At 49.2% G+C, this 16136-nt stretch overlaps 1 protein-coding gene across 2 annotated transcripts in view; it reads right to left on the reverse strand.

The window, feature by feature from the left end:
- tmem260 (transmembrane protein 260) overlaps window positions 1-16136 on the reverse strand; it is a 70544-nt gene that overhangs the window by 36428 nt on the left and 17980 nt on the right. For both annotated transcript variants that reach the window (XM_046308763.1, XM_046308762.1), the window contains exon 6: window positions 14937-15100. In XM_046308763.1, coding sequence (XP_046164719.1) covers window positions 14937-15100 — 164 coding nt within the window. The remainder of the gene's footprint in view (window positions 1-14936; window positions 15101-16136) is intronic.

Raw genomic sequence — 16136 nt, forward strand, 5'->3', positions numbered from 1 at the left:
TGAATGTGTAGGGAATGAGGCAACACAAAGGGCCACCAGCAGCCTGTCTGTAGTGAATGTGTAGGGAATGAGGCAACACAAAGGGCCACCAGCAGCCTGTCTGTAGTGAATGTGTAGGGAATGAGGCAACACAAAGGGCCCACCAGCAGCCTGTCTGTAGTGAATGTGTAGGGAATGAGGCAACACAAAGGGCCACCAGCAGCCTGTCTGTAGTGAATGTGTAGGGAATGAGGCAACACAAAGGGCCACCAGCAGCCTGTCTGTAGTGAATGTGTAGGGAATGAGGCAACACAAAGGGCCACCAGCAGCCTGTCTGTAGTGAATGAGGCAAAACAAAGGGCCACCAGCAGCCTGTCTGTAGTGAATGTGTAGGGAATGAGGCAACACAAAGGGCCACCAGCAGCCTGTCTGTAGTGAATGTGTAGGGAATGAGGCAACACAAAAGGGCCACCAGCAGCCTGTCTGTAGTGAATGTTTAGGGAATGAGGCAACACAAGGGCCACCAGCAGCCTGTCTGTAGTGAATGTGTAGGGAATGAGGCAACACAAAGGGCCCACCAGCAGCCTGTCTGTAGTGAATGAGGCAAAACAAGGGCCACCAGCAGCCTGTCTGTAGTGAATGTGTATGGAATGAGTCAACACAAAGGGCCACCAGCAGCCTGTCTGTAGTGAATGTGTAGGGAATGAGGCAACACAAAGGGCCACCAGCAGCCTGTCTGTAGTGAATGTGTAGGGAATGAGGCAACACAAAGGGCCACCAGCAGCCTGTCTGTAGTGAATGTGTAGGGAATGAGGCAACACAAAGGGCCACCAGCAGCCTGTCTTTAGTGAATGTGTAGGGAATGAGGCAACACAAAGGGCCCACCAGCAGCCTGTCTGTAGTGAATGTGTAGGGAATGAGGCAACACAAAGGGCCACCAGCAGCCTGTCTGTGAAGTGAATGAGGCAAAACAAAGGGCCCACCAGCAGCCTGTCTGTAGTGAATGTGTAGGGAATGAGGCAACACAAAGGGCCACCAGCAGCCTGTCTGTAGTGAATGAGGCAAAACAAAGGGCCCACCAGCAGCCTGTCTGTAGTGAATGTGTAGGGAATGAGGCAACACAAAGGGCCACCAGCAGCCTGTCTGTAGTGAATGAGGCAACACAAAGGGCCCACCAGCAGCCTGTCTGTAGTGAATGTTTATGGAATGAGGCAACACAAAGGGCCACCAGCAGCCTGTCTTTAGTGAATGTTTATGGAATGAGGCAACACAAAAGGGCCACCAGCAGCCTGTCTGTAGTGAATGTTTATGGAATGAGGCAACACAAAGGGCCCACCAGCAGCCTGTCTTTAGTGAATGTGTAGGGAATGAGGCAACACAAAGGGCCACCAGCAGCCTGTCTTTAGTGAATGTTTATGGAATGAGGCAACACAAAGGGCCCACCAGCAGCCTGTCTTTAGTGAATGTGTAGGGAATGAGGCAACACAAAGGGCCACCAGCAGCCTGTCTTTAGTGAATGTGTAGGGAATGAGGCAACACAAAGGGCCACCAGCAGCCTGTCTTTAGTGAATGTGTAGGGAATGAGGCAACACAAAGGGCCACCAGCAGCCTGTCTGTAGTGAATGTGTAGGGAATGAGGCAACACAAAGGGCCCACCAGCAGCCTGTCTGTAGTGAATGAGGCAAAACAAAGGGCCCACCAGCAGCCTGTCTGTAGTGAATGTGTAGGGAATGAGGCAACACAAAGGGCCCACCAGCAGCCTGTCTGTAGTGAATGAGGCAAAACAAAGGGCCCACCAGCAGCCTGTCTGTAGTGAATGTGTAGGGAATGAGGCAACACAAAGGGCCACCAGCAGCCTGTCTGTAGTGAATGAGGCAAAACAAAGGGCCCACCAGCAGCCTGTCTGTAGTGAATGTGTAGGGAATGAGGCAACACAAAGGGCCACCAGCAGCCTGTCTGTAGTGAATGAGGCAACACAAAGGGCCCACCAGCAGCCTGTCTGTAGTGAATGTGTAGGGAATGAGGCAACACAAAGGGCCACCAGCAGCCTGTCTGTAGTGAATGTGTAGGGAATGAGGCAACACAAAGGGCCCACCAGCAGCCTGTCTGTAGTGAATGAGGCAAAACATAGGGCCACCAGCAGCCTGTCTGTAGTGAATGTTTATGGAATGAGGCAACACAAAGGGCCACCAGCAGCCTGTCTGTAGTGAATGTGTAGGGAATGAGGCAACACAAAGGGCCACCAGCAGCCTGTCTGTAGTGAATGTGTAGGGAATGAGGCAACACAAAGGGCCACCAGCAGCCTGTCTGTAGTGAATGTGTAGGGAATGAGGCAACACAAAGGGCCACCAGCAGCCTGTCTGTAGTGAATGTGTAGGGAATGAGGCAACACAAAGGGCCCACCAGCAGCCTGTCTGTAGTGAATGTGTAGGGAATGAGGCAACACAAAGGGCCACCAACAGCCTGTCTGTAGTGAATGAGGCAAAACAAAGGGCCCACCAGCAGCCTGTCTGTAGTGAATGTGTAGGGAATGAGGCAACACAAAGGGCCACCAGCAGCCTGTCTGTAGTGAATGAGGCAAAACAAAGGGCCCACCAGCAGCCTGTCTGTAGTGAATGTGTAGGGAATGAGGCAACACAAAGGGCCACCAGCAGCCTGTCTGTAGTGAATGAGGCAACACAAAGGGCCCACCAGCAGCCTGTCTGTAGTGAATGTTTATGGAATGAGGCAACACAAAGGGCCACCAGCAGCCTGTCTTTAGTGAATGTTTATGGAATGAGGCAACACAAAAGGGCCACCAGCAGCCTGTCTGTAGTGAATGTTTATGGAATGAGGCAACAAAGGGCCCACCAGCAGCCTGTCTTTAGTGAATGTGTAGGGAATGAGGCAACACAAAGGGCCACCAGCAGCCTGTCTTTAGTGAATGTTTATGGAATGAGGCAACACAAAGGGCCCACCAGCAGCCTGTCTTTAGTGAATGTGTAGGGAATGAGGCAACACAAAGGGCCACCAGCAGCCTGTCTTTAGTGAATGTGTAGGGAATGAGGCAACACAAAGGGCCACCAGCAGCCTGTCTTTAGTGAATGTGTAGGGAATGAGGCAACACAAAGGGCCACCAGCAGCCTGTCTGTAGTGAATGTGTAGGGAATGAGGCAACACAAAGGGCCCACCAGCAGCCTGTCTGTAGTGAATGAGGCAAAACAAAGGGCCCACCAGCAGCCTGTCTGTAGTGAATGTGTAGGGAATGAGGCAACACAAAGGGCCCACCAGCAGCCTGTCTGTAGTGAATGAGGCAAAACAAAGGGCCCACCAGCAGCCTGTCTGTAGTGAATGTGTAGGGAATGAGGCAACACAAAGGGCCACCAGCAGCCTGTCTGTAGTGAATGAGGCAAAACAAAGGGCCCACCAGCAGCCTGTCTGTAGTGAATGTTTAGGGAATGAGGCACCAGCACAAAGGCAACACAAAGGGCCCACCAGCAGCCTGTCTGTAGTGAATGTGTAGGGAATGAGGCAACACAAAGGGCCACCAGCAGCCTGTCTGTAGTGAATGAGGCAACACAAAGGGCCCACCAGCAGCCTGTCTGTAGTGAATGTTTATGGAATGAGGCAACACAAAGGGCCACCAGCAGCCTGTCTTTAGTGAATGTTTATGGAATGAGGCAACACAAAAGGGCCACCAGCAGCCTGTCTGTAGTGAATGTTTATGGAATGAGGCAACACAAAGGGCCCACCAGCAGCCTGTCTGTAGTGAATGTGTAGGGAATGAGTCAACACAAAGGGCCACCAGCAGCCTGTCTGTAGTGAATGTGTAGGGAATGAGGCAACACAAAGGGCCACCAGCAGCCTGTCTTTAGTGAATGTTTATGGAATGAGGCAACACAAAGGGCCCACCAGCAGCCTGTCTTTAGTGAATGTGTAGGGAATGAGGCAACACAAAGGGCCACCAGCAGCCTGTCTTTAGTGAATGTGTAGGGAATGAGGCAACACAAAGGGCCACCAGCAGCCTGTCTTTAGTGAATGTGGAGGGAATGAGGCAACACAAAGGGCCACCAGCAGCCTGTCTGTAGTGAATGTGTAGGGAATGAGGCAACACAAAGGGCCCACCAGCAGCCTGTCTGTAGTGAATGAGGCAAAACAAAGGGCCCACCAGCAGCCTGTCTGTAGTGAATGTGTAGGGAATGAGGCAACACAAAGGGCCACCAGCAGCCTGTCTGTAGTGAATGAGGCAACACAAAGGGCCCACCAGCAGCCTGTCTGTAGTGAATGTTTATGGAATGAGGCAACACAAAGGGCCACCAGCAGCCTGTCTTTAGTGAATGTTTATGGAATGAGGCAACACAAAAGGGCCACCAGCAGCCTGTCTGTAGTGAATGTTTATGGAATGAGGCAACAAAGGGCCCACCAGCAGCCTGTCTTTAGTGAATGTTTATGGAATGAGGCAACACAAAGGGCCCACCAGCAGCCTGTCTTTAGTGAATGTTTATGGAATGAGGCAACAAAGGGCCCACCAGCAGCCTGTCTGTAGTGAATGTTTATGGAATGAGGCAACACAAAGGGCCCACCAGCAGCCTGTCTGTAGTGAATGTTTATGGAATGAGGCAACACAAAGGGCCCACCAGCAGCCTGTCTTTAGTGAATGTTTAGGGAATGAGGCAACACAAAGGGCCCACCAGCAGCCTGTCTTTAGTGAATGTGTAGGGAATGAGGCAACACAAAGGGCCCACCAGCAGCCTGTCTTTAGTGAATGTAGGAATGAGGCAACACAAAGGGCCACCAGCAGCCTGTCTGTAGTGAATGTTTATGGAATGAGGCAACACAAAGGGCCCACCAGCAGCCTGTCTGTAGTGAATGAGGCAAAACAAAGGGCCACCAGCAGCCTGTCTGTAGTGAATGTTTATGGAATGAGGCAACACAAAGGGCCACCCCGCAGCCTGTCTGTAGTGAATGTGTAGGGAATGAGGCAAGACAAAGGGCCCACCAGCAGCCTGTCTGTAGTGAATGAGGAAAAACAAAGGGCCACCAGCAGCCTGTCTGTAGTGAATGTTTATGGAATGAGGCAACACAAAGGGCCACCAGCAGCCTGTCTGTAGTGAATGTGTAGGGAATGAGGCAACACAAAGCGCCAGACCAGGGGATGGACTGTCACATATAATGCCACAGCCGTGCCATCGCAGACCAGCCCTCCACTGTTCTCTCACTCTGTGCGTGGCGCTTTGGGAGAGACATGGCAGGAAAAGAACCACACATTCCTGAAGAGGCTAGGATGAAGCCCATGAAGTGGTGTCCTGGCCTGGTCTGGTGTGACAGAGGGTTCCAGCTGGCCTTGGCTCAGTAACACTGGCACCCCAGGGTTTAGATGTGGCCAGGACAGGACAGTGGGCTGAATACTGAGGATCTTTAGATAATATGACAGTGTTTCTGGTTAAGTACTCTGTTGCATCACATTTGGGAAACAGACATGCAACTCTGTTTTTGGGCCAAGCTAAGTAATAGAGGTAACAATTTAACTATCTACTATAAAGCATATATTACACAGGTCTAAGTAGATCATACACATGATATTATGGGTGCTACATATATCATTATAAAAATGTTTTTATTTATTTATTCATAATACCTAGCCTTCCAGCAGCTAGCAAACAAACCTTCCTAAATGTGCACACATTCCTGTTTAAATTCCCCAATCAGGCAGAAGCAGCAACCACAGCAGCAGATAGGAGAGAAGAGGAGTGGTAAATCAGGACCAGAGAGTGGAGTGTGCCTCAGTCACCCCTCCTCCAGGAGAGCACCCGCCCTCGCCCAATGCTCCCGAGTACATGCAAAATTAATCACCACAATCCCGCTCAAACAATGCAGCCACTGACATGACAATTTCTCCCAGAATGCCATCTTAATCTCTAGCCCAACACACAAAAATTACACAAAACAGAAAAAAACAAATTACAGAAATCCGGTGCTTATGTGATTCACAGAAAGCCATTTTTATGCTGCTGCTGCGGCTATTTCAACAAAGTCATTAGGCAGCCACCACTGATATATAAATGTTACTCTATAGATTCCATTAACTAATTCTGGCTGAATTGTAATTGCCGAGTCTGATCCGTCGACTAGCCTGGTGTCTTATTAAGACTGCCTGTGGTGGGTGAGGGATGTACAATTTACGTCCGAGGCAGACACAATCTCAGGGCCACAGGCGAGAGGAATATTAAACTGGTACTTTGTTATGCTGTCTATCTACCCCCCTCATACCCCCCTCTATCCCCATCCCACTGCCAGTAATGAGGAAATAACATCTTCATTAAACATCTGTTTAACTGTATTACAGGATGAATCCTAGGGGGAACCATTGGTCATGCTGAGGATAGGGGGTGAGAGGAGCAGGAGGCCTCATGTCCCAGGAGACAGTAGGATATCATACAGACAGGGCAAAGGTCCAAACATAGGAGCTTTTAAACAATACCAATACAACTACCCCCTTCAATCTATGGTTGAGAGAAGTATGGCTCTGAACACTAAGTGCCTTGATGTAGATTCTACCTGACCACAACAGATGTGAAAGGGAGGGGCTGCCTTGCCACCAGCAGGGGGGTAGCGGATGGAGAAAGGGGGACGCTCAGCTGTTTCCCCCCACCCCATTCATCCCTATAAAACCACACACACACACACACACACACACACACACACACACACACACACACACACACACACACACACACACACACACACACACACACACACACACACACACACACACACACACACACACACACACACACACACACACACACACACTGATCCAGTGATGACCTCGCCACACATGTCCTTCCAGCAGCCCCAGCCCAGTGGAAAAACAAGCCACCTGAGTGAGCAGCAGTGGGGGGTAGGGAGGGGGAGCACCATCGGGGCCATATGGTGGAGGCCCTATAAGGAGCCTGGGCCACAGCACTGGGCACTAGGCATGGTCTGGCACACCGCCCGCCCTGCGGTCCACTGACGTATCAGCTGGTCCACACAGGCCCGCTCTTGGCAGCTGAGTGTCTCGGCCGGTGTGCCTTTGGGATGGGGGAGGGAGGGGACGGGGCACATTTGGTGCGCCTCACGAATCCTGTTGTTATGTAATCGTACGATCACACGACGTGTCATAAGTGCTGATTGTTGGATGTTGGTGGGGACAGTGTTTTTGTTGTTTTAGCGTTCCACTGGCTGTGTCAGTGTACTCCGTCTCAGTCTCTGGTCTCAGGATTACTATAGGAACGGCGTGAGAGAGATTCCTCTCAGGTAGCACAGATTCAGAGGAGCTTTAGTAGATAAACTGTGAAATGAGGGAGCACCAAATACTGAGCTCTTTGGATTATCCCCTTTCACAGGGTACACACGTTCTTATAGTCCTCCTGAGACTGTATAGAGGACTTTTGTAGGACTGATAGGGTCACATTCTATTCCTAGGAAGTTTCAAGTGCAATCGTACCCCTGCACATCCACTCGGTACTGGTAGCCAAGTTATCGTTACTCATTGTGTATTTATTTATTCCTTGTGTTATTGTTTTTCTATTTTTCTCTCTGCATTGTGGGAAGGGCCCGTAACTGTGCATTTCACTGTTAGTCTACACCTGTTGTTTACAAAGCATGTGACAAAAAAAAACATTTGATTTACTAATTATTATCATTATGGCCACCGTCCTTAAAGGCTTGTTTAGTCCTGGTGTGATAACATAGGAGACGGGAATTTTGTCCATCAAACCATGTGATCAAGCCAAGTGTGCTGTAATTGACAAATCAAAGGGAAGCTAAGTGCTACATTTTACACTTACGCAACTGGCAGTTTAGGGAGAAATGGCTTCCAAGTCTATCAATTTACATTCCACCACATTAAAAAACAGCAATCTGTCCGACTAATTTAAATTGATACATCAAAGGCTTGCTATGTTGGGAATATTACAGACGCATTTCAAGGTCTTTTGCAATTTACTGTTTTGGAGGAACTGCTTTCAAGTCCATGAAAAGAATAAAAGAGTGGATATCATGTAATAACTTCAATGCTATAATGCCCTACGCATTTGAAACTGTGACTATTCCTCTGGTGCAACCACTTGCGTAACCACTCTCAAAATACTGCTGGGATACAAACAAAAGTTACATGGAGATTGGATACCAACCAGGGTAGATGTCAATCACAGACATAGAATAGGTATTACTATAGTTCAGCTTAGTGAGATTAGCTCAAATGCTCCTGAGAGGGCTGAGCAGGGAGGGAGTGCAGACTGGTCAGTCTTGGCATTTAGTCTGAGGGCCAGGTCTGGCCGGAGGGACCCCCACAGGGGCGTGGCATGTCATCTCTGCCACCCTACCGGGCACGGGCGAAGCACCCAATGCCCCCAGCGACCATTCCGGAAACCATCTACCCCCCTTGCCCCCTCAAGCCCTATCAGTACCATACCAAGTCTGCCAGCTGAACTTCAGCCACAGCCTCAACCCAAATCATGCTCCAGACAGATAATGACTAAAACCTTTATGCTTATTTTTCAAATTGAAAAGCGTAAATTATACATTCATACTTAAAAGCTTAGAGGGTATGACTGGGTGCTCTGGCTGAAGTCCTCAGTGCCCATCAGCCCATTAGGGGGGTCCTCATAATGACTTTTCACTTAGTTTAATTATAATCCAAAATTTGATCTAAATCCTTAGAGATTACAAACAGGGCAGAACTTTCCATGTGTTGTGGTCCAAATATCTTCAGACAGCATGCATAGATGCTGTCTCCAAAATCCCAGTATGTTAGTGGCTAGCCAGAGCTTAGTGAAATGGTGCGATTGATCGTTTATGAAACAAATTCCAAAACGCAGTTGAGTCCAAATCGGAGACAGAGACCGAGAGAATGAGATCCACAGAGCAACAAACCACAGAGGGAACAGGAACAACTACTCTCTAACTGTTCCCTCTGTGGTTTGTTGCTCTGTGGATCTCATTCTCTCGGTCTCTGTCTCCGATTTGGACTCAACTGCGTTTTGGAATTTGTTTCATAAACGATCAATCGCACCATTTCACTAAGCTCTGGCTAGCCACTAACATACTGGGATTTTTGGAGTGAGTGAGAGTGGAAAGAAATAATAAGAATGTTCCTCTACTCTGCCCTCTCTTGGGAGGCCGGCCGGTTTCAGGTTATGAGTCACCTCTGAAGAGGGGAGGAGAGGCAGGACAGGGGCTGAGAGTGAGGCTGAAGTCAGTCAGTCCGGGCTGAGGGCCAGTCCACATGGAGAGAGCACTTCCTCCCCAGCCCCTGTCCTGCACCAGCAGGGCTGACCCTGTACCCTGATCCCCTTCAGCCCACCTGCCACCCAGACACCACCGGCCAAGCACACAGGAAATGGACCCAGCTCACTGCAGCCCACATGGGAACAGTGACACTCCCTTTACCAGCCCTGTATCACCTGCTTTCTCTGGCCCAAAACAGCTTGCTGGTTCTGTATCTGTGCTACAAATGGCACAGTTTCTAACATACGCCACAATTTATTTGTTGGAATGGTAAAATCTAACACGGTGCACAGTACATTCTCAAAATAGCACTGCATGCATAAATGGGCCATGTACATGTACAACTATGGGGAAAACGTCTGAAATTAAGCTGCCACCAATGGTGCACAGAGCACACGTAGGAAACTATCAAAATCAGCAAACGGTCGATGTAAGATAGACCAGGCAACCGTGTGAGATAAAAGCAGACAAAGAGAGAGAGGGGGAAAAGACTCCTTACATGATGGGGTCAGCAGGCAGAGCTGCAGGAGGAGGGCCGTAGGCAGGGTGGCATGGGAATGTACAGAGACACAGTGGCTAACATTCTGAGGTCCTGATTGGAGGGAGGGAGAGAGGGAGGGAGGATCCTGTCCCTTTTAGACCCAGGAGTGCAGAAGGGGGAGATTAAAAATCGTGCCATGTCAGGATTGGGAGCATGCTGGGTGATGGGGGGTGTCAGGCACTTGGAGGGGGCTGTGACTGTGTGATACACACATACACACACAACGGGTAGGTGATGGGTAAACAGGCTGGGTGTGTTTGTGGGGGAGGAGTGTGGTGGGACTCTGCTCTGAATACAGAAAAGGGGGATCAGGAACACCACTGCCAGTCAGAAACGACCCAAAAATATCACCAGTCCATTCACCAAGCAGCAGGATGCAAACGTCAGTTGGAAAATGTTCAGGGATTACAGAATTGTGCTACGAAGAGAATTTACATTTTGTGCTAAAAACCCATTTGTTGGCTCATTTAGTAATTATCCATTTCTAAAATGTAATTCACTTTAAAAATAAATGATATATATATATATTTCTTTTCACATTTTCAAACATTTATATTTTCCAATCTTTGGGTGAGTTTTTTTTTCCTCACCTGAGTAGCCTCGTTTCACTGCAAAAAAATAAAATTAAACCATCTAGTGTTCAGCGAAATAACAACACAATGTCAAATACAGGTAACCCAGTCAAATAATTAACATCCAATCACATTAACCGTTACTCTCTCATGGGAATTGCCTCTAACCCTAGGAAGCTCTTTGCCACCTTCTCCTCCCTCCTGAACCCCCCCCCCCTCCTCCCTCTCTGCAGATGACTTCGTCAACCATTTTGAAAAGAAGGTCGACGACATCCGATCCTCGTTTGCTAAGTCAAATGACAACGCTGGTTCTGCTCACACTGCCCTACCCTGTGCTCTGACCTCTTTCTCCCCTCTCTCTCCAGATGAAATCTCGCGTCTTGTGACGGCCGGCCGCCCAACAACCTGCCCGCTCGACCCTATCCCCTCCTCTCTTCTCCAGACCATTTCCGGAGACCTTCTCCCTTACCTCACCTCGCTCATCAACTTATCCCTGACTGCTGGCTACGTCCCTTCCGTCTTCAAGAGAGCGAGAGTTGCACCCCTTCTGAAAAAACCTACACTCGATCCCTCCGATGTCAACAACTACAGACCAGTATCCCTTCTTTCTTTTCTCTCCAAAACTCTTGAACGTGCCGTCGTTGGTCAGCTCTCCCGCTATCTCTCTCAGAATGACCTTCTTGATCCAAATCAGTCAGGTTTCAAGACTAGTCATTCAACTGAGACTGCTCTTCTCTGTATCACGGAGGCGCTCCGCACCGCTAAAGCTAACTCTCTCTCCTCTGCTCTCATCCTTCTAGACCTATCGGCTGCCTTCGATACTGTGAACCATCAGATCCTCCTCTCCACCCTCTCCGAGTTGGGCATCTCCGGCGCTGCCCATGCTTGGATTGCGTCCTACCTGACAGGTCGCTCCTACCAGGTGGCGTGGCGAGAATCTGTCTCCTCACCACGCGCTCTCACCACTGGTGTCCCCCAGGGCTCTGTTCTAGGCCCTCTCCTATTCTCGCTATACACCAAGTCACTTGGCTCTGTCATAACCTCACATGGTCTCTCCTATCATTGCTATGCAGACGACACACAATTAATCTTCTCCTTTCCCCCTTCTGATGACCAGGTGGCGAATCGCATCTCTGCATGTCTGGCAGACATATCAGTGTGGATGACGGATCACCACCTCAAGCTGAACTTCGGCAAGACGGAGCTGCTCTTCCTCCCGGGGAAGGACTGCCCGTTCCATGATCTCGCCATCACGGTTGACAACTCCATTGTGTCCTCCTCCCAGAGCGCTAAGAACCTTGGCGTGATCCTGGACAACACCCTGTCGTTCTCAACTAACATCAAGACGGTGGCCCGTTCCTGTAGGTTCATGCTCTACAACATCCGCAGAGTACGACCCTGCCTTACACAGGAAGCGGCGCAGGTCCTAATCCAGGCACTTGTCATCTCCCGTCTGGATTACTGCAACTCGCTGTTGGCTGGGCTCCCTGCCTGTGCCATTAATCCCCTACAACTCATCCAGAACGCCGCAGCCCGTCTAGTGTTCAACCTTCCCAAGTTCTCTCACGTCACCCCGCTCCTCCGCTCTCTCCACTGGCTTCCAGTTGAAGCTCGCATCCGCTACAAGACCATGGTGCTTGCCTACGGAGCTGTGAGGGGAACGGCACCTCAGTACCTCCAGGCTCTGATCAGGCCCTACACCCAAATAAGGGCACTGCGTTCATCCACCTCTGGCCTGCTCGCCTCCCTACCACTGAGGAAGTACAGTTCCCGCTCAGCCCAGTCAAAACTGTTCGCTGCTCTGGCTCCCCAATGGTGGAACAAACTCCCTCACGACGCCAGGACAGCGGAGTCAATCACCACCTTCCGGAGACACCTGAAACCCCACCTCTTTAAGGAATACCTAGGATAGGATAAAGTAATCCTTCTCACCCCCCTTAAAATATTTAGATGCACTATTGTAAAGTGGTTGTTCCACTGGATGTCATAAGGTGAATGCACCAATTTGTAAGTCGCTCTGGATAAGAGCGTCTGCTAAATGACTTAAATGTAAATGTAAATGTAAATGGAATTCCACGAAGTGTCGGTGTGTAGCCAAACATAGCTGCTGCTCGTTCCATTTTCTCAAAAATGTATAAATGGTTAAAACAAGTAAGGCCCGCGTCCATAGAGACACATACCAGCTCTACTGGTAGTACTGCTACTACCAGCGGTACTACACCTGCACCTGTCAACAACAAGTTGTTCTGCTTCCATAGAGACACATACCAGCTCTACTGGTAGTACTGCTACTACCAGCGGTACTACACCTGCACCTGTCAACAACAAGTTGTTCTGCTTCCATAGAGGCATATACCAGCTCTACTGGTAGTACTGCTACTACCAGCGGTACTACACCTGCACCGGGCAACAACAAGTTGTTCTGCTTCCATAGAGACATATACCAGCTCTACTGGTAGTACTGCTACTACCAGCGGTACTACACCTGCACCTGTCAATGATACAAGTTGTTCTGCTTCCATAGAGACATATACCAGCTCTACTGGTAGTACTGCTACTACCAGCACTACTACACCTGCACCTGTCAATGACACAAGTTGTTCTGCTTCCATAGAGACATATACCAGCTCTACTGGTAGTACTGCTACTACCAGCGGTACTACACCTGCACCTGTCAATGACACAAGTTGTTCTGCTTCCATAGAGACATATACCAGCTCTACTGGTAGTACTGCTACTACCAGCGGTACTACACCTGCACCTGTCAATGACACAAGTTGTTCTGCTTCCATAGAGACATATACCAGCTCTACTGGTAGTACTGCTACTACCAGCGGTACTACACCTGCACCTGTCAATGACACAAGTTGTTCTGCTTCCATAGAGACATATACCAGCGCTACTACACCTGCACCTGTCAATGACACAAGTTGTTCTGCTTCCACGAGCACATCCAATGCTAACATCAGTAATCCGTTGTTAGCCCAACTAGCATGGACACTGAGAGTTGTGAATCAGATGCAGCTGAAGAGCTACTGCCCCCTTACCCGGTAAAACACCGAACAACAGACAGGGACGTTGGACCATCGAAGAGGCGCAAATATTGATGAGAACTACATTGATTTGTGGTTCAATTATATTGAGAGTTGTGCCTTTCCTCAGCCACAGTGTGTTATATGTGCAAAAGTACTATCTCACAACTCAATGAAACCTTCACTATTGCGCAGACATTTAGAAACAAAACATGACGATTTGAAAAATAAGCCACTGGAGTTTTTTGAGGGAAAATTAAGACGACTTTCGAGTAGTAAGACATGTATAAAAGCAACAGATACCATTAATAAGGGGCTAGAAGTGTCTTATATGGTGAGCTACCGAGTGGCTAGGACAGGCAAGTCCCATACTATTTTGGAGGACTTAGTTCTTCTTGTTGCTGCGGATATGGCTGGGATAATGTTAGGGGAAAAGGCAAAAAAAACTATACAGACATTGCCTTCATCAAACAACACTGTTTCACGACGGATCAGTGACGTGGCAGGAGATGTTTTGAAACAATTACTGCTTCGCATACAAGCCAATGATATAGCTGGATGAGAGGATATTTTTAAAGCGCTGGACAGCTTTTTGACATCAAACGGACTTTGGTAGTCAAAATGTGTTGGTATCTGTAATAATGGCACAAAAGCCATGACAGGTAGACATAGTGGAGTGGTATTGCAAGTGCAAGCAGTTGCTCCCGTCGCCACTTGGGTACACTGCAGCATCCACCGAGGGGCTCTTGCTGCCAAGGGTATGACTGACAGCTTGAAAGACGTTTTGGACACTACAGTGAAAATAGTTAACTTTGTTAAAGCAAGGCCCCTGAACTCTTGTGTATTTTCTGCACTATGCAATGATATCGGCAGCGACCATGTAACGCTATTACAACAGATAGAATTGCGCTGGATATTAAGGGGCAATGTATTGACACGTTTTTTTGTATTGAGAAACGGGCTTAAAGTTTTCTTCGCTGACCATATTTTTCACTTGTCTGACCGCTTGCATGATGAGTTTGTCACACGACTGGCCTATTTGGGTGATGTTTTTTCTGGCCTGAATGATATGAATCTAGGATTACAGGGACTCTCCACAACTACTTTCAATGTGCGGGACAAAATTGAGGCTATAATTAAGAAGTTGTAGCTCTTCTCTGTCTGCATGAACAAGGACAACACACAGGTCTTTCCATCATTGTATGATTTTTTTGTGCGCAAATGAACTCAAGCTTACGGACAGTCAAAGTCAAATGTGAAATAGCGAAGCATCTGAGTGAGTTGGGTGCGCAATATACCCAGGTACTTTCCCGAAACAGATGACACAAACAACTGGATTCGTTATCCCTTTCATGCCCTGCCTCCAGTCCACGGGACTATAAAACATTTGGGTACCACTGATCTATATCATTGACAAACATGCAGAATAGCAGAATTACTATTGGATGCAGCAGACTAACCATGTTGATTATAATTAGATAAGAAGGACCTGGAGTTTTTCCTGACTAGGTGACTTGACCAGGAGAGACGCCTAGCCCTAGCGATGTGCTGTAGTCTTACCTGCAGACAGTGAAGCAGAGGGCCCCGCTGGCCCCGGCCCCCAGCAAGCTGCTCAGCAGGTTGACACTGTGGGCCGGAGACACAGAGAGGGAGAGATAGGGCAGCAGGGACAGAGCCAGCCAGGCTAAGAGGGTGAAGACTGGGTATCCCGGGGGGTGAGCCACCTGCACCAACAGAGAGAGAGAGAGAGGACAGTAACCGGGGGAGGGATGATGAGGAGAGCAACAGGAGGGAGCCCACTATCCTGAGGACATCAGTGTATAGGTAGAAGTTTTTCCTGGCCCATTCAGGAAATACTCCTGGCCCAGGATATCAGGCTAATGCATTTCAGGAGTGGGAAATGTTTAAATAAGTGTGGTGGAACTATACAGAGTGGGGGTACGGGGCTGAGGCAGGATGAAAGGGAGAGGTGGTAGCAGGGTAATGAAAGCCTGTCATTTTAATTAGCCTCACTTCCACCAGTGCTGCACCTGAGTGCCCCAGGGGGAGTGGTGGTGGAAGTGAAGGGATGGAGTGGTACGCCTAGACAGCCATACTGTTACTGTGTCCTGACCACTGACTGACTGACTCTGCTATGAGAGGGCCTCTCAACCCTCTTTTGTCTCTCTACACAAACCATTCCTCCTCCTCTTCCTCCCTTCATCACTTCCCAAGGACAAGGCAACTCTCTGGGGTCCGTGCAGCAGCACGTGGTGCACACCAGCCCCCCAAACCCCCTCAGAGCCGCAGCCACTCTCACCCGGGGGATCCCAGATATCACTGCAATTAGCCGCTAAGTCTCCTCCAGGCCGATAAGGGCTCAGTCATTACACACAGACTCCTTCCCTGACACAGATAAGGCTGGGTCAGCCGTAGAGCAGGGGCAGCCCTTCATATGGAGCCGCCACTGAGAGGTGAGAGAGTGATTGCACCACCAATCATCATGGACACGGCCGAGGCTCACTGGATCCCTGGGTATGTCCACAACAACCAGCCTCAGCTAGGTCTGAGGAGAGTGGTGAGAGACTGGAGGAGCTTTTAAAGCGAGGGCGGTCAAAGGGAGGTCAAATGGAGAGACAGAAGGAGAAGAAATGTGGGCGGTAAAAAGGCACAGAGAAGGGGGAGGAGCCCAAGAGAGAGAGAGAGAGAGAGAGAAATAGAAAAAGAATGGGTGAAGGGAGACAGTGAAAAATCCCAGTTTGATAAACAGATGGGTGGGTC

Source organism: Oncorhynchus gorbuscha, linkage group LG17, assembly GCF_021184085.1.
Source record: "Oncorhynchus gorbuscha isolate QuinsamMale2020 ecotype Even-year linkage group LG17, OgorEven_v1.0, whole genome shotgun sequence".
NCBI lineage: Eukaryota > Metazoa > Chordata > Actinopteri > Salmoniformes > Salmonidae > Oncorhynchus > Oncorhynchus gorbuscha.